General features: G+C 35.0%; 1 protein-coding gene across 5 annotated transcripts; it reads left to right on the forward strand.

Moving 5' to 3' along the window:
• Nucleotides 1-692: 692 nt before the first annotated feature.
• LOC134530804 (complement component 1 Q subcomponent-binding protein, mitochondrial) lies at nucleotides 693-18,101 on the forward strand. Of its 5 annotated transcripts, none has more exons than XM_063366015.1 (5): nucleotides 693-1,069; nucleotides 4,603-4,753; nucleotides 5,276-5,484; nucleotides 15,017-15,105; nucleotides 17,643-18,101. In XM_063366015.1, exons 1-5 carry the CDS (start codon nucleotides 829-831, stop codon nucleotides 17,790-17,792), a joined length of 840 nt encoding a protein of 279 aa, XP_063222085.1. In that variant the 5' UTR covers nucleotides 693-828; the 3' UTR covers nucleotides 17,793-18,101. The 5 variants fall into 5 exon arrangements, 4 of the variants coding, with proteins under 4 accessions (XP_063222085.1, XP_063222088.1, XP_063222087.1 ...); XM_063366018.1 differs by lacking the exon at nucleotides 693-1,069 and adding an exon at nucleotides 1,850-1,986; XM_063366017.1 differs by lacking the exon at nucleotides 693-1,069 and adding an exon at nucleotides 2,115-2,444.
• Nucleotides 18,102-18,751: the final 650 nt, after the last annotated feature.

Raw genomic sequence — 18,751 nt, forward strand, 5'->3', positions numbered from 1 at the left:
CTTAATTATTAATTAATAAAAAATAATGTTTAATAAAATCCTGTGGAAAAACATAATTATAACAATTTGTTGTAGTGCGGCGGAAGGATATGCCACACCCGGCCGGATCCTTGCGCCGGTGTAGCACTCGTTGTATGGCGTTCGCCTCGTCGCACGAACTGCACTTTGCTGCGCGCACGGGCGCGTTCGGTGCACACGCTTTTGCGAGACGTTGATGAGGCATAGCGGTCTATGCGACAGAGGAGCATTGGCGGTCGGCGTCACTGTTTTAAATACGGCGCTCGCTCGGTGCATTAGCTGGCTCTGTGAGATTCAAGGTCAGCGGCTGACAACCACACTACATTTGTTACTCTTTAGGTAATCGGTATAACTTTATTTGATGGAAGAAATTGGAAACTATAATTCTTTTATTATTTTTCTACTTCCAACTATATACTCAAATGGAGACGGAAATTAGACATTGGTTGCATAGTCACCAAAGTGATGAGACAATATAAGTACGGTAGGTGGTTTGCTGGGACTGGTGTTAAATAGAATGTTTCATCATTTTGTAATTTAATTTTAATATTTTTTGAAAATATAAAAAGTGTCCAGAAAATGGTATTAAGATTTTAATAGTACTTTTAAAATCTCAGAATCAAACCTAACATTAAATACAAGAGCCAAGAAATTGTAAATGATATTTAGCGCTCACTAGTTTTGAGGGAATTTGAGAGAATAATGTTTTCTATTCAGATCAATATCTATGTATTTCACTTTGCAGAAAGAACTCCCAAGAAAAGTAAGGGCGGTGAAAAAACTAATTTTGTTTGATAATAAGTTGATGCAATGAATAGTTTAATGAAAGTAGTGTCAAGGCTGTCGGTAAAGGGTGCAATTAGTCCCTTGAAACTGTCTGTAAATGTTGCCAAAGGATTCTTATCTAGAGGTGAAACTCAGTTCTCCCGGACATTGTGGCACATGTGCTCAAGAAACGCCGCTGAAGATGCGCCCCTTTCTGCATGGAAGTCGAAAAAGCCAAGTCAGTTATGTAGCTGTGGGTGTGGAGTTCATCATATCCACACAAAGGGTAATTTTATTCTAGTGATTGTGTTTATTTTTTGGGACTACGAGATAATTTAGATCTGATTTATTCTCGACCTGATATGCCGAGATTTGAAAGTTGTCCGTATTATTTTTTATCTTTCAATTTATATTATATTTCATAGAATTTTTCAAACTCCGACGTAATTTCACTGAAGTGATCGTTAGCAAAAATAAATCGAAATATCTTGGTATATAAATAAAACTTATTTTTTATTTGTTTGTCAATCACGTGACATCAAACAAATTAGGAGTTCCCGAAAATTTAGTCTGGCATTAATGATTTTCTAAGACAGCGTTGTGATACTTCAAATGGTTTATCATTTTGAGTGGTTATGTTTGTTTATCTGCATTAGAAGTACTGTAAAATTGGGTAAATCTGTATTGTACGGATTAGCGCAAAAAAAAAATCGTACAAATATGAAATAACTTTCATTGTGTGCTCTTTTACGTCCTATTTTCAAAACTGCCTGCGGAGATTAAAAATTCCAATTACTTTTGGAGATATCGCCGTTCTTATTTTGCAATACAAGCCCTATGTAATCATTCAACAGACGCCATTTTATATTTTGCCGTGTGTGCGTGAATGCCTAAATAACAGAAATTTTCCATTAGGTAAGGTTAGTTACATGATAAATACTTCAAAATAAACGGAAATTAAAAATAATATCAATTTATTTTACATGTTGTATAGGTTTAAGTATTTATAATGTAACTGACCTGACATAACAAAATGGGACAAAGGTAGATTAGGTCAGGTCAGCTACATTATAAATACTTTGAAACTGAACGGACATTAAAAATAATAAAATTAATTTTATTGGTTGTTTAGTTTTAAAGTATTTATAATGTAGCTGACCTGACCTAACAAACAGGGACAAAGGATGAACAGAACAAACTCACGTAAGTTTCTTTTTACATGATGTATTCGTTCACGTAGGAGTCCTAAGATCCACTTAAAGTTCTGCCATTCCCGATTACACCCGAATATTCACCTTCGGCCAACCTCGGGATTTATTTATTTTTGTGCAGGAAAAATGAATCGAAATATTAAAAGTGGTCGGATAGGTTAGCTACATTAAAATAAACAGAGAAATATAAATATTAATAAATAAACCCGAGGTTGGCCGAAGGTGAATTGTTCGGGTGTAATCGGGAATGGCAGAACTTTATGTGCATCATAGGTTTCTCCGTTTGGGAACATCGCAAAAAAAAAATTAATACTTGTAAACAAGAAACCGTTATCGCCGCATGAGTGCACAGGATGAAAATTAAAAAATTTGATATCTCCAAAAGTATTTGGAATTTCTTATCTCAGCCGGGTTTAATGAAAAGAGGAAGTTTAAGAGCACAGTATGAAGGTATTTTCGGATTTTTGAATTTTTTTTTTTTTAAAAAAATCGCCAAAAAATGAAGATTAAAAAATTCGATATCTCCTAAAGTAATTGGAATTTTTTATCTCCGCAGGCGGTTCTGAAAAGAGGACGTAAGATAACATATAATGAAAGTTATTTCATATTTGTACGATTTTTTTTGGCGCTAATCTGTACAATACATATTTACCAAATTTTACCATATTTTTAAAATTTCATTTACTTAAGATTAGGTTAATTTAATAGTAGTCTGTATCCAGATTTCATAACAATACTGATGATGTCATCAAAATGGGGTCGCTTACATCATTACGACCACTACAGCGTGGGAATATGGAAGTTTTGGGCTATGTATTTTATGTTTTGATTGTTTGACCTGTTCAGTATTGTAAACTAGACTAATCCCTCTCTTGCTCTAGTCTATTTTATGATACTGATATTTAATTATCAAAGAAGTGATGTCTGTAGAAGTTACAAATTACGGTTGTACTATAAAATATAACAGCGTGCCTTTTTATTAGAAATCTTCATGATAAAAGTTGCTGGCTACTGAATTTTAAATTCACTTTTTTATCATAATGACTAGTTAGTGACTTGTCACATGCTTTGATCCAGACAGTAAATCTGAAGACTGTCATCTTCTCTCGCTACTCATTTCTTATCTCTGTTTTTTTAATGTCATTAGAGTCTAGATAAATTTTTTACTACAAAATTACTAACAAATAAACAATACTTGTGATGCCATGTCATGCAAGTTCTGAAATAACCACAAACATTGCTGCAAGTACTGAAACATAATCTCCATCAGCATTTTTCTAACTTTAGTTTTGTTTTTTGGTACCTACCTTCCTTAAGTTTATTGTCACGTATGGAGACTTGTCCACTTAAACCATATGGAAATTAGCTCTGAATGTGTTTTAGTTTTCTAACATGAATAAACTGCTAATAGTGACTCTGGATCTGCTTATTATGTTTAACTTGTATTATTGTGTGTAAAAATCACTGTGTGATTTTATAAAAATTTGTGGAAAAAAATTTATTAAAAGGTTCTAGAAAAGTTGTGATGGTTTTACAGTGTTGTTATTATTTTTTTAGTAGAGACTGTTAGAGATTATATGCTCTTTTTGAACAAAATTAACCACTGCAATCTTGAAGATTTTATTCCTATAATATGTACTAAGCTTTTAAGAGTGTTGCTAGTTGATCTTGGTCACATTTTGTCTGTCATGTGTTCCCTCTAGCTCCAAACACATTTTCACTTCCATGACTTGATAACTTTTATGTTGATATCCCTAGAAGTTATTTGCATTATAGTCTGTTTCATGGTTAGATTGCAGTAGCCTACAGAGTAAATGGTGAACACCTGTCAGATTAATACTACCCGGGTTGTTAATTTAAAGTCTTATTTTTTATACCATAGTTAATCATAAGTTTTAATATATTTTTAAATTATATTGTATCTCAATTGTTCTAAAACCATTAAATAGTGTCTACTGACAGTATTATTACAGTTGTAGTCATGCTTACAGAAAAATATATTAAATGCTTAACACCAATTATTATTTTACAGGAGAAACTATTTGTAGCAGACAGTCACTATTAATAACAATTCATTCCACGAAAGTATATGCTATACTGAAAGTTATTAAAAGGATCTAAACAAAACGTTAATAGAAAAGTTAAAACCAAGATGGCATCTTTCAATTAGGTACATCTCCACAGATATAAAAAAATGGAAATTATCAGATGATGCTCTTTATGAAATACATCAGGAAATCTATTTCTAGAATTATCATTCAAAATTTTACCTTACAAAATAAAACCTTATCGATACATTAAACAAAGTTGTGTCTGAAACTTTTGTGCTCAATAGGTTGCATCTGGCAGCAGCACACTGAAATGACGGCGCTAATAGCAGAACTAGGGCATTGGAAAGAGAAAATAAATGCCAATTTAAATGCACACTGCAATCTAAGGATGAGGTATACTGTAGCATTCTGACATTTTTGATATCAAAAATTACTTAGTAAAAAATGTTGCTTTTTTTTATTATCATTGCAATCTTTTGTGTTCTGTAACTAGAATAAAAATCTAGCAATTTAGGTATCCGTATGAGGTTTTTTTTCTAGAAATATTTTCATTGCAGGTGAAAGAGAGTTAATTGAGTTTTTGTCAGAAGAAATTGCAAACGAGCAGAAAGCACAGAAATCAAAACCCATTCCAAAGGAACTCGATGGTTTTCAAATAAAGTTTGAAGGTTCTGAAGTGGAACTCTTGAAACAAGCCGGAGATGAGACGTGAGTTGGATTTGGTTTTACTTACTAAGTTTGTGTCAGTTGAAAACTTTTTCCTTTGATTGTGTGGACCAGATATTTCAGAGTAGCATGTGGTTAATTTAATTCAGGAAATGGTAGTTGGGGTGCATTGTACTTTACTCTTTGCTGTGAATAGTAGGGTATCTCCTTTAAACTACAGTAAAAAATGACATAATATTTTAACATTTTCAACAAGTAGTAATATATAAAAAATTAAGTTAATTAACATGCAAGTGTTGACCTAATTATTCTATGCTTTATTCGGCTCCCGCCAATGTGGTTTGGGTTAGATTCCTGGTGCGGTCAAACCCAGCTTTTTCGCAATTTCAAAATGTTGCATTGTATCTTTGAAGGTTTTCTTTGGGGTTCTCTCATCCTCCTCTTCCCCCTCCTCACACACACATTCCATCAACGTTCCATTCTCATCTCATCACCCCTGGCTACCTCTGCCCTGAAATTCATATACTCTCTACTGTCGTGACTTTGTGCTGTGCTTGTTGCCAGCATCGAGATATCCTTCAACGTGAACCACACGGTGGATACGGATGAAGACCAGGAGGCAGAAATAAACCCCAGCGCAGACAAGCCGGAGTTCGGAGACCTCAAGTCCAAGCCGAACTTCGAGGTGGACGTGAAGCGCGGGTCCCGGACTCTGAGCTTCACGTGCTCCTTCATGCCCAGTACCTCGGATGAGCAGTCAGAGGGTGGTTACCGTGAGTTACATTTATGTGCATTGCATTGTGCAGCATTGAGAACAGATGTGTAAATTGAATGAGGTTTAAAATTTTTTCTTAGAAGATCCAAGTTTCAAAGGAAGTTTTATAATTAATAACAACAATAAATACACCCAGTTAAAATATAAGTTTTACGGCATAATTAATGTTGAACTTGTCCTATAAATGCAAACAATTTGAACCTTTAAATTATTTTTTTTTCCTATTTATGAGTCAATTATTTAAGTTCCTTCAGAGTTGTGTAATGAGACTATCTTATATTTTGAATACCATATTTTGTGATTTTTTTTTGTCTCCTGGTTTGTGTAACATAATAAAAATACAATTTTTCGAATTCACTATTTTTCGAGACTAGCTACTTTGTTCATTTATTTTAAAACAAAAAAAAATCACCATAATATAGTTGAGTTGCAAATGTGAATTTTGCATAGTCCGAATAATAATGTTTTTTTACTAATTATGAAGAAAATAATTTTGATGTTTGCATGTTGCCAATGTATTAAAATGATTCAGCAATTTGCTAAAACCACAGTATGGGCTTATATTATTTTTTGTAAAAATGTGTCAAAATAAAAATAATAAAGCCTTGAAAATAAGCTTTACTTCTCATAAAGTACTAACATTAGTATCCAAAGTAAATACAATTTACTATGTGCAAAATTAGTATTAGTGTTGCAATTTTATTTTATTCTCTCTGCTTGACATGGCATTGTTCTTATTAAATTTTTTTTTACAAGATTTATAAATTGTTAAATGCAATTTTTATTTTATTTTAACCATTCAATTCCTAGTGCATTTCAACTGCGATTCAATTTTCGTCAAATGCACACATGATTATTGAATGTGTCTGTTAAAGAGCTGTGTTCATTTACGCTAGCCATTCAGTTTCACCGATCAGTTTCAACCTTGGGAAGAGGGTGTGTCAGAAGATGTTAGTTGCTTAACCCATATGCATCTACAAGCGTACTAGTGCGCTGCTGTTTTTCTGGCCGATAACACCATAGGCGTACTGGTACGCAAAATGGCTAATCTGCCCGAAAATCTTGAAACAATCCCTTTAGAATGAAAATAACCCCTCAGAGTAGCTTGTATTGTTATAACAAAGGTATATTATCGTGAAACTTAAACTATTTTTAAAATTTTATTTAAATAATAAAAATATAATGAAAATAGAAAATAGGTAACTCTAATAATAGTAACATATAAAAAAGTTTATGGATTCCATGGTATGTCTAACATTAAAGTGAGTGGATGCAAATGGGTTAAATGTAGCTTATATAAGGAGTGGGAAGAGGAAAATGTTATTAAAAATTGTGAAAATTACTTGTCCACTCCTTTGGCTCCCACCCGAGAGAGGAAAGGTCAAGTAGACAGGTAGCCTTCTTTTGTGTTGCCCTGCCGCAGGGCAGCTGGGTGGTGGGTGGCAGTGGCAAGTGCCATAAAAAGAGGCACCTATGGCCAGGTGTTGGGGCTCTGGCAACGGGCCTGGTGGGGGCACATGTTTCTGCATGGGCCACCAGTCAAGAAGTAGCGGGAGTGCCATGGGGTCATGCCGACCAACCCATGCTCAGGTGTGGCTGTTTTCCCGGCAGGACAATTTTGCGGAGTACTTCCAGTGGTATCTAAGCGTTCGGGTCGTTGTAGCTAGGGTGGTGGATTTGCAGGAGACTGTTTTCCTGGCAGACCAATTTTTCGGGGTACTTCCAGTGGTACCCAAGTGTTAGGGTCGTGGTAGCCTAGGATGGTAGATTTGCAGTGGGCTGTTTTCCTGGCAGACCAATTTTGCAGGGTAAACTACCCCCCTGCTGTGTCTACAAGGTACGAGGCAGGGTGCAAGGGTTGAACCCAGGTCATGCATCAGTGTTTCCTGTCCCTTCCGTCAAGGTTGGCAGGGCGCCGGCAAAGGGCCCAGGCGAGAAAAAAGTAACTGACAGTAGTGAGAGAGATAGAGGTCAATTCCCTTGCAAACAGGTAGGCATTAAGTTATGGACAGGGTTTTATTGCAATAGGGTTTAGAAGTACACCCTAAAGCATCCAAACTTCCTTAGTTCTCGACCGCAGCAGTGTCAGGGTCTAGTGGCGAACGGGCGCAGGCAGCAAGAGCACTGCTCACAGCCCTAAGACAACCTCCAGGCACAGGCAAGGTCCCATGTGCTAGTAGAGCATGGCGGAGGGGGAACTGATGTCAGTGCCCGTGATTGTGGCGCGGACAAGCGACAATCTGAAGCAATAAAATCATATACTGTTACATGGATTGCAATAAAATAAAGCTACCTTTTTCAAAAACATTGCGTGAATGGCATGTGCAAATAATCAAGCAGGACAGAACAGAACATGACATTCATTTCAAAGAGGGAATACCTATCAAAATTAAGCTATGTGTTAATAGCACTTGAGATATTTAGGTACTGTACATGAGACTATTCAGTGTCTCTAAGCAATTCCAAGGTGTCTAGTGACCGGGAAAGCCGGGAATTGTACGGAAATTATAACTGCCAGGAAAAATCCGGGAATTGTAACAGGAATTTTTCATAAATCCGGGGATAAAAACAAAGTTTTATTAAAACGTGTTATGCTGCATTTCATTTCTGGATCATCATCGCTGACCAACAAATACCGTTAAAAACTATCAATAAGTTTTAAGTGGGACGCGAGTCTTCACAGGTCCATGCGGCGCCCGGAGACAGCGCGATAGACTTGGCAACACTGCTTGTGTGACTCACCCACGCGAGCGCACACACACACACCAGTTCACAATCTCTCGTTCAGACGTCTGGCGCCGTCTAACAGCATTCTGCCGCCGTTTTCCGCTATCCAGTGTTTGTGTTTCGTTGCAATGCGTGTATGTGGATTATTAAGTATTTACAGTAAAACGTAAGTACTGCTTTAATTTTCCAAAGTGGAATATTTGCATTCAGAGGTGGCGGAATTTGTTGCTAATAATTAGAGACCTGAAAAAATCGCGATCGCGATAAACTCGAAAAATAACGCGAGTTGTAATGTTTTGAAGTTAAAAGCGATTTCATAATTTTTTCAGACTTTTTCACGAATTTCTACGAATTTTGCATGAATTTGTGCATTTTCACGTCTTTCCCATCTCAGAATACAACACCAAAACCACCCGATATCGTCACGTACCAAGCTTAGCTGAAAAACTACACGTTGTGCATCGAAACAGCGTTACGTATGCCTATTTTAACCGCTGCTGATTTTCATAACCTCCTTTAAAATGTCCGGGAAGGTTGCTGTCTTTTGATAAGTAAATTCAAACATATTCTGTTTGAATTTTTATACTCTTAAGTTTTAAATTTAAAAGGTAAACCAATTACAAAACAGAATCTCTGTAAAATCTTATTTATACATTTGGTTTCGGTTCAGTTTTTTTTAATTATATGCAGTCAAATAAAATTGCAAATAAAAGTAAAATAACCTCGCTTTTTGTTGCAAATTTTGCGAAAAATAACACCGCTTTTAAGAAAAAATAACCACTCTTTTTTCAGGTCTCTATATAATAATGTATGCATTGACAAAACACATTTCTTTGCGTTGTTTGGCGTTCAGTTTCCTTGCAAAGGTCGTATCCCTATGCCTAAGCAAAATTAAATACTTTTCCAACAAATAAGTTACCTTATTTACCCGTGTAAACGCCCCATTCTAAACTTAAAATATTTTAGAGAGAAAATTTTTAATGTTCTTTTGTTTACTCTGGAAGGCACAGTACTCCATCAAACTGCGTGCGCACATACATTTCACTAGTCAGTAATTTTGTGAACATAATTCTTTTATTGATAGCCTCATTGATAAACTTAATAAATTGAAATAGTGATAATAGGCGGGAGAAAATAGATATCACGTGCGTGCGCTTGTCCCGTTCCTGGGTAAACATACTGTATTTCTTTTGTACAAATTGTAAACACAACTTTGCAATTTTCGTGCCTTGTAGCTTCCAGAAATTATATAAAATTTACTATCTTGCAATATTATGTGGTTTGTTGAAACATTTTTTTGTCCGTCACCCGATGTCTGGGACATCGAGGTCTGAGATATATAGGGTTTACTGTATACCTGACAATACCTGCTACAGATATTAACATTTTGGCCAAAAAGAATAAAGATTACACTACATATTTGTTAGAGACATAGTATGAAGCATTCACACGAGTAAATATGGTAATGAAAAATTGAAGTTACCTAATAGTAATTTTATAATTTTTAGGGACTTGAAATGGCTCGTCGGGTGAGAGGGAAAATTTCGTTTCAAACGGATTGGAAAGTAGAATTCCCTTGGGTTGAAGACATCAAGGATGATCGTCACTCTGCTAGGTGTGCAGTCTGTGGGACTACTTTTTCCATTACTTCCATGGGAAGAACAGCTCTTACAAGCCATGCCAGTGGAAACAAGCATAAGAAAAATGTGAGTAGTGTAGATAAGACAGCGCCAATTCAAATTTGGGCTACTACATCTGCCCCTGAAACATCTAAAGCATCTGAACCTTCACCTTTACCATCTTCATCTGTAATTCAACCTTCGTCAGCTGCTGTTATTCCTGGTGCGAGTATGAATCTACCTGCTGAAGATTCGTTAATCCCGAAATCTGCTTCTACAACCCGCTGTTTGGATAATTTTCTTCTTAAAGACGATGTGACTCGTGCCGAAGCTTTGTGGTGTCTTGAAACGGTGATGAATCATAACTCCTTACGCAGCGCTGCTAGTAGCGTAAACATGTTCAAGCGAATGTTTCCCAACGATCGTGTTGCAAACAATATGAAACTTCAAAAAGATAAAATTTCATATGTCATAGTTTATGGACTTGCTCCTTATTTTTATGATAAGTTGAAAAGTGTTTTGAAAGAGTGTGAACATTTTGTGTTGGGTTTTGATGAGAGTGTGAACAAAATTGCACAGAAACAACAGATGGACTTGTCTGTCAGAATTTGGGACTCAAATGTAAATAAAGTTATGTGTAGGTATGTAACATCCATCTTTTTGAATCACGCTACAGCTGAAGATCTCTTACAAGCCATGAAAACTGGCTTGGAAGGATTTGACATGATGAAGATTATCCAATTATCAATGGATGGTCCTAACGTAAATTTCAAAGTACTTAGGCTTTTACAGCAAGACAGCAGATCTGACCCAGAATCCCCACAGTTACTAGATATTGGTTCTTGTGGTTTACACACAGTGCACAATGCCTTTAAGACAGGCATCAAGAAATCTGGTTGGGAGATAATTGAGTTTCTTAGAGCCCTTTACAATTTGTTTAAAGAGGCTCCAAGTCGACGAGGAGACTATACAGAGGCTTCAAACTCACACGTGTTTCCTTTGAGGGTTTGCTCAATTCGTTGGATTGAAAATGGCAAAGTAGCGAGGAGAGCAATGGAAATATTGCCACTTGTTGAAAAATATGTCAACATAGTCAAAACCACAGCAAAGGAACCATCTTGTAATAGCTTTTCTGTTGTATGTAAAGCCCTGCAAGACAAACTCCTGCAAGCGAAAATAGCTTTCTTTGAGGCACTGGCAAGTGACGTTGAACCATTTTTGGTAGAATTCCAGTCTGATTCTCCAATGGCACCATTTATTTTCGATAGTTTGACATTTATTGTAATGACTGCTATGAAAAGAATTGTGAAAACCGAGATTATTGAGAAAACTCCTCTTCACAAAATTGATGTTTTCAAACAGAATGCAGATAAGACTTTTGTAAATCTCAAGGATGTGAAACATGTTGAGCTTGGTTACAGTACCCGTGCAGCACTAAGGAAGTGTAAGAATGCCTCTGAGAAAGATATTTTAATTTTCAGAAAAGAGTGTCGGAATGTCCTGCAATTTTTTGTGAGTAACCTGTTGCTGAAGTCTCCTCTGAAGTATTCTCTTACCAAGGCTCTTACTTTTTTGAACCCTTATCATATTTCTTCCAAAGATAGTTGTGTAAAACAACTTACTACTGCTCTTGACCACCTCCTTACGGCCAATCTTCTGCCAGCTAGCACTGTTGAAAGGGCTGATAGAGAGTACAGGTTTCTTTGCTCGCAATCAAATGTCATTGAAGAAATGAAAACCTACTCTAAGTCTGAAACTCGCTTGGATACCTTCTGGGTGCAGCTTATAGAAGGAAAGAAGGAATATGAGAACCTCTTTAAAGTAGTCAAACTACTTTTAATTTTGTCTCACGGCAGTGCTAACATCGAACGAGGATTTTCAGTGAACAAAGAAATTTTAGTCGAAAATCTGAAAGAACCATCACTCATAGCCCAGCGTCGTATTTTTGATTTTGTTAGTAATGAGCCGGGTGGACTGATGAAGCTAGACATTCCTAAAGCCATGATTCATGCAGTGAGGAATGCTTATTCCATGTACAGTGAGGCACTTGCAGAGCAGCAGTGTGCAAATAAGAAAATTTTCAAGCTAGCGGAAGAAAGAAAACGTGCAGCTACTGAGATCAAACAGCTTGAGGCGAAGAAACTCATGTTGCTTGAGGATGTACAGCGTGCAGTATCTGCCATCGATGAGAAGGTGAAAGATCTTAAAAAATAGTACATATAGGGCTGTGTATTGCATGACACTATACAGTTAAACTTCTCACAGTTTTGTACTAGTGTGACTATGGACCAAACAAGCTGCAAGACAATTACTATCGAACCAGGACAAATGAAAAATTCCAATGTTTTAATAATGAATTTGAAGTTCCAACATTTCCAGTGAGAAGGTAGGCCTGCATATGTCTTTGATGTTTATAGCATCTTTAGATGATCATTTTGTTAAAATGCTTTTTCTCATTACATACAGTAGTAATTTAGTAATTTATTGCATTTGTTCAATTTTGCATGTACTATCATGATTTTGGGGTAAAATTTTATCGCGTATGATTTACATGTATTCTTTTCATTTTTGACATGTACAGGAATGTACAGGAATTGTACAGGAATTTTTTCTGATCATTTCCCTAGACACCCTGAATTCATCTCAATGATAGTGCATCATGGGGAAAAGTAGAGGTATAGCTTTCATCAGCCCTTGAACAACATTTCTTATTCAACACTTTCTGGCATTCCTTTTTTGGCTTCTGCAAATACATTTTTTTTTTAATTTGAATCTAATTTTGAGCCGACTATCAAATGTTTAATAATATTTTTGAAGTTTAATTTTAACATCAGTGAAACTATTTTTCTTTCTTTATTCGTTGGGAGTCCAATAAAAATTTGATCCAAAATACAGTAAAAAATAAAACTAGAGATACTTATATGGAACAATAATAGAGAGGTGAAAAATGAAAGAAAATAAAAATTCGCAAAACATTTTCGTAAATCAGTAAAATGTTAAGTTTGGATTTTGTTTTGTTGATCCAACTGATTATATACATAAAAAATAGAATGAGTATTATTAATCATATAAAAACAATGTATGAAAACAAATCCAAATGCAGAAAACAAATCCAAATTTCTCAATGGATGTTCTTAGCTTTATATTGACGTCGACCTGGGCTACGCTCTCCCTAAGCCCGATGTGCCTCACGCCGTCGCCACCCCTCTCCTCCCATCACCACCCTCTATTTCAAACCTCCCGCCCCGTGTGCAGGTGTGTGTGTGTGTGTGTGAAGCTGCCGACAAGAGGCGAGAGTAGAGTCTGTGCCACGACCCCTTTTATTTTTATTATTCAATTTTTATGTTTACCTACCTGTCTTTTCTTTAAATAATATTCCCTAAGTGTTTATGTTTTAAGTGCTAGTTGTAAGGACGGCGCAGCGCCCCACGCGGCAGGCAATGGAACTACCCGCAACTAGTTTGAACCATAATCATAATTAAAATAATCAATACACAGCTTAAATAATTAAGGAAACCTTGGTATAATTTTATTATAGAATTTTTAGTGTATTTGTTTTAGTTAAAATATGTATTAATAAATAACAGGAGAGACTAACGGTAAATCCAGCGCTTTCCGGCCGCCATGCTGCCCTGGCCTCTTCAGTCGCTTTCGTTCGTCACCCGGGGTAGGATGCTTGGTGAGCACTGCGCAACTACATATTTTTCTTAATCAACTTATCTTTTAACATCCGCCGGACTTTTTATAATTCTTAAAACCTTTTTGTAACTGCGAGGCCTACTCTGGGTGGCCGACTCGTTTTAATAAATATTTAAGTTCAATTCGAACATTTAATCACGAACCGCGCCCTAAACTCACGAGGCCAGGCCACGAGGTGACCTGGTCAGCCTGTAAGCTGATTCTCTCCCGCCGTTGGCGTTATTAACAGTTTAATCAAGTGTATGTAGGTGTAGCGCAATTGGAGACGTGTTGTAACTTTGCTGAAATAAAAGGAGTACGTCGAACTTGTGAGTAGTTAGTCGAGTGGCCACGTGTCCCTGCTCCTAAACCTCGAGGCGTGTGGGACGCCTTAAGAGCCCACTGGAGCGATATCGCGTGCTAAGGGAACCGAGCCTAGCCCTACACGGGTCACGTCACGCCCTGAAGGGAGTCTCCACCGGGTCCACGTGCCCACATCACGTGGTGGCGCCCACTCCGACATTTAATTTGTTCGTTCCCTTAAATCCCTAGTACGACAATATATATATATGTGTGTGTGTGTGTGTATATATATATATACACATATATATACATATATATACATACGTATATACATACGTATATACATATAAACTTTTTTTTGTAATTAAATTATTTGAGAGTCTTACTTGGTGTATCTACTAGAAACATGAAATCTAATTATTCATGAGTATAAAATATTTTTTGAATATGTGCAGACCCCTAATTCCTTCAATAAGTATGATCTCTAACTTTTAATTTTTAATATTTAGCACATTAAGGGCATAATTTCTTTCGGCTTTATAGGTGTAATCTTTACACGTACTCTCACAATACTTGAAGTAAGTGATGCACATCAATGAACTCTAGTAACTGTTTCAGAAGACATAATTTCATATGAAATTGAAAGTAATTTTGAATGTCAATTCAACTAGCCTGGAAGAACTTGCACTGCAAAGCATGTCACAATAACTCAGATCGGTCAACTTCTAAGAGGCATGTGTCATGCCTTGTGCTATGATGCATGCCCTTGTTGATAATGGAAGTTCATGAGTGCCAGATGTTTGGTTCTTACACTGTCACCCACCTTTCCCCCCACGAGCTAAGTGCTTTGATACACCAATTACTAGATATAGTACATTATATATATAATGAGACAATAGGAATAATTAGTATTGTTTGTGGTGGGCTGCAGATCTTTATAACCTTAAAAATGTATTGCTTAAAAAAATGTTAAATATGTGCTGTCTGTAGATCACAATAAAAATATAAACTGAAAATTGAAACTGAAATTTGTTTTACAAAACAATTCAATTGTATTATTGTTAATAGTGGATCTTACATATTATTATTCAAACCGTTTTTGATGCTATTTTATTTTGGATGCTGCATGTTAATGTAAATTAGTGTTATATGATTGTTTATTCAAGTTGTTTGCTCCAGATTTATGCCTAGGTGTGATTGCAGGTGATGTCTTCGGTATTGATGAAGTAACTATTTATGAAGGAAAATGGAGTGACAAAGGGTATCTGGTTGCTGGGGATGTCTTGGATGGGGTAGGTAGATGTTTTAAAGTATGTATAGTCGTTTTCTTTTATTGAAAATTTTTTTGTGGGTGTACATATTTTCAGTTCTAGTATGAAAGTATGGCCTATGAAAGTAACTTGAATTGCCAAATGACATGTTTCCCTAGCATTGAGGAATATATTTTGTTTTGTCATTTCCACAAAAATATGGTAAAATCTTAACTGCAAAGATTAGGGCCAAATTCTAAGCTGAGTTTACAATATTAAAATACGTGTCCTGATGTGCTTTCAGTTGGCACATGAGTAAGTCATGGTATTTTTTTAATGTAAATTTTTTTTAGTAGACAGAATTGCCTACCATAATTTGATTCCAAAATGTTCAGATTTTTTGGATTGTCCTAAAGGTAAGGTAAAGGATAGGAATTTGCTAGACCTTACTATATAACCGTGTGGCGGACATAAAGAAATGACACAAACCCACTGTTGGAAAAAGGTACCTGGAATAATAATGAAGATGGTATATTGTCTTTTCCCAATGTGGTGCAGATTATAGAAGCACAAGCACATAACATATTAAACTTCACAGTTTGTATCCTGTTCAAATTGGCACACCAAGTGGGACATATACCTATAAGTAACTTTTCAACAGTATGATTGTCTTTGTGTTGTCCAGAATTAAGATCCTCTCACACCAGCTAGTGTTTCGTCAGATTACTTCAGAAATGACTTGTACAAGAAAATTTGTTGCCAAGTGACGTCACTGAAACGTACCTCTTGGATGGAATTGCATGGCAGCAATCTTAGTTAAATTACTACATTTCTAACATGATTTAAATATTTGGTTCTAATCATACAGAATTTTTTTTAGTAAAATATACACATGCATGTTAAGATCATACTATAGTGTAAATAAGGTGAAGCATGATTAATATTCATTTTGTTTTACACTATTTAATAGATACACATACAATTGCCAAAAACATTTTTAGGCAATAGAAAATTATTTTGTAAAATGTTGTTAATTTATTTTCTGTGGTATAATGTTTCAAAAAAAAATTTGTAGAAATATATTAATTTATTACTACTGATGTGTTTTTTGCATGATTCATGCAGAATTTCATGCATTCATTAAAATTACCGTAATTTTGAATAACTGACTTTTTAATGTGCATTTTTTAAAAATGTTTTGTTATCAGCAAAGTTATTAGAGACTGATAAACTTCACAAAACCACTCAAGAAAACTTGGAAAAGTATTTGCCATGTAAAGAACCAATATAGAAAACCTAGTTTAGAATAATAGCTTGACCAGGATTTGAACCCAGGTCTCTGCAGTCTTACCACTGCGCTTCCTTCCTCAGTACAATGTAGTAGTCCTAGTGGCCAAACTCAATATTATAACTTTAATAGTGTAAGACACCCTTTCAGGAGACAGTTTAACTGCTTAGAAGTGTTGGATCAAATCATTTTAAGAAAAAATTATATTGGACTAAATGTGTGTTGACTTGATACTGTAAGAGGGCCTTTAATTTGTATGCATGACAATAAACTACAAGAATGTAAAATTGATTTTTGGTGTTTGAAAACATTTAATGCACAAAAACTGGCCACAAAAAATTTGGCCATCATTCAAGGTCAATTAATGTCCTTTGAAGTTTGAAGCAATATATTGTAAATTTACTTATGCATTAAATGAGGAAAATTTTACAAATAGGAATCTTATGACTTTCTTAAAGAATTTTGCTTCAAACTATTTATTGCTATAAAAGTATTAAATATTTAGAGTTTAGGAAGTTTGTGCACCTCACCTATGTTAGGATTCATTATTATATTTTAATTTACCATATTGTGTGACACTTGTTAAAAATATTATAGCTAGGGAAAAGACTTTATGGTTTTATTTCTAGGTCAATTTCGTTTTTAAAACTAGATTTTGGTGTTAATGTTTTTATTTTTAAATTGTCTTTGTTCATTAAAGTATGCAAATACGAAACTAAAATATTTCTTAAAATTGACACCTAGTGCACTTTACAAACATCATTAGTAATAAGCATCTAGAACAGGACTACTCGGAAAAATAAAAACTAATCAGAAATTTTTTGTGTGTTCGAAATGTGTGCCGTCATTAATGAAAAAAGTATTACTAATGTCAGATATGCAATATCAAACAATATATTAATTTTTTCCCGTCCATTAGGTCATACATTTTAGTACAAAATTCATGCTAAATAAATTACATTCAAAGATTTTACCATGATAAAACATAAAAATTTTGCAATTTGAATTAAGTTGGGTCAAAAGGCTAATTGATGTCATTTTTTTTTAGTTAAATTTGAATGCTAAAAGGTTTATTAACTTGTATCTCAGTGTTATATGTTGTATTAACATGCTTTGCAGTACGGTTTCGGTTTTATCACAATTCACCATATGATCTTGTCCCTAGTTATAGCATGAGCTGTAATGATTGATCGTATGCAAAAGAAAATATTAATCGTTCTGACATTGTAGATATTTGCTTGACATTAATGATGATTCTTCTCTGCAATTTATAATACTTTTTTTTTTCCAGTACTTGTATGACCTCTTGATGAACTACTTGGATGAGAAAGGAGTCTCCAATGAGTTTGTTGACAAGCTTTGTGATCTGAGTACAGCGTACGAACACAAACTCTACGTCGACTTCCTTGGTAACCTGCAGAAGTTTTCAGCTGGAAAGTGATGTGTGAGGATAAGAAACTATAAGCAAATTGGTAGAAACAGTTGAAAGTCAACAAATGCCATCATTTTCTATTATTTTTTTTATATGTTACCAACTTGTTTGAAAGTGCTATCAGTTCAACAACAGTGACTGAAATACATAGTGTTTTGTCATTTTTATGCCATTGGATTTGTCTCAGGTTTTTATTGCCTTCAAATATTGAATTTATTTCTTGCAGTTTTGTAACATCAATACCAAGAATTACTCAATAATTTATGTTTAATATTTTGTGAAGTGAATATTCTAATAAAAGAGGCATGATACTTTAAATATTTCTTTTTCTTTGCAATTTTGTTTTTGATTCATTATAAGTGGAAGTCTCATATAGTGAAGGATGTCTGTTGAAGAAGGCTGCCGTAGTCATGATTTAGATTTTACACAGGCATGTGAAATATTTGCTGAAGTAGAAAAGAGCATCAGGTTTTCATATACTGATGTAGGTTCTGTACTGTGTATAATCTTTAATGAGCCTGTGCAAATATTAAAAATTTCAACTATTAAAATGAATTAGTTTACAATCGAATACTTACACTGTATAATAACAAATATGTAGTATCCATTTGTATTCTAAATGTAGTGAAGTTGTATCATATCTTCTCATGGAACAATCTAAAGTGAGGTGAAGAATTATTGCTGCACAATATGGTAAATGTGTACATCCCAGTGTCAGAATACCATTGGGTTCAATATAACTACCCAAAGCATGTTTCAATATGGACACAGTTAACAGTAGGACTGGGGTGCAATCTATAATCCAATAAAATTTTTGATGAGTTCTAAACAAGGCAAGCAAACAAGCTGTTAGCAACCATTGAAAAAAATTTTCATTACAGTTAAAGAATATATTAGTTGTGTTGAAGTATGTTGTAAAACCTTTAATGTGAAATACCTCACAAATTTATTAAAATATGAAATTTAAA

This window comes from Bacillus rossius, chromosome 3, assembly GCF_032445375.1.
Source record: "Bacillus rossius redtenbacheri isolate Brsri chromosome 3, Brsri_v3, whole genome shotgun sequence".
Lineage (NCBI taxonomy): Eukaryota > Metazoa > Arthropoda > Insecta > Phasmatodea > Bacillidae > Bacillus > Bacillus rossius.

Excerpts from the sequence above, each read along its gene's own strand:
- LOC134530804 (XM_063366014.1), top strand. The coding sequence starts at position 9,731 with ATGGCTCGTCGGGTGAGAGGGAAAATTTCGTTTCAAACGGATTGGAAA.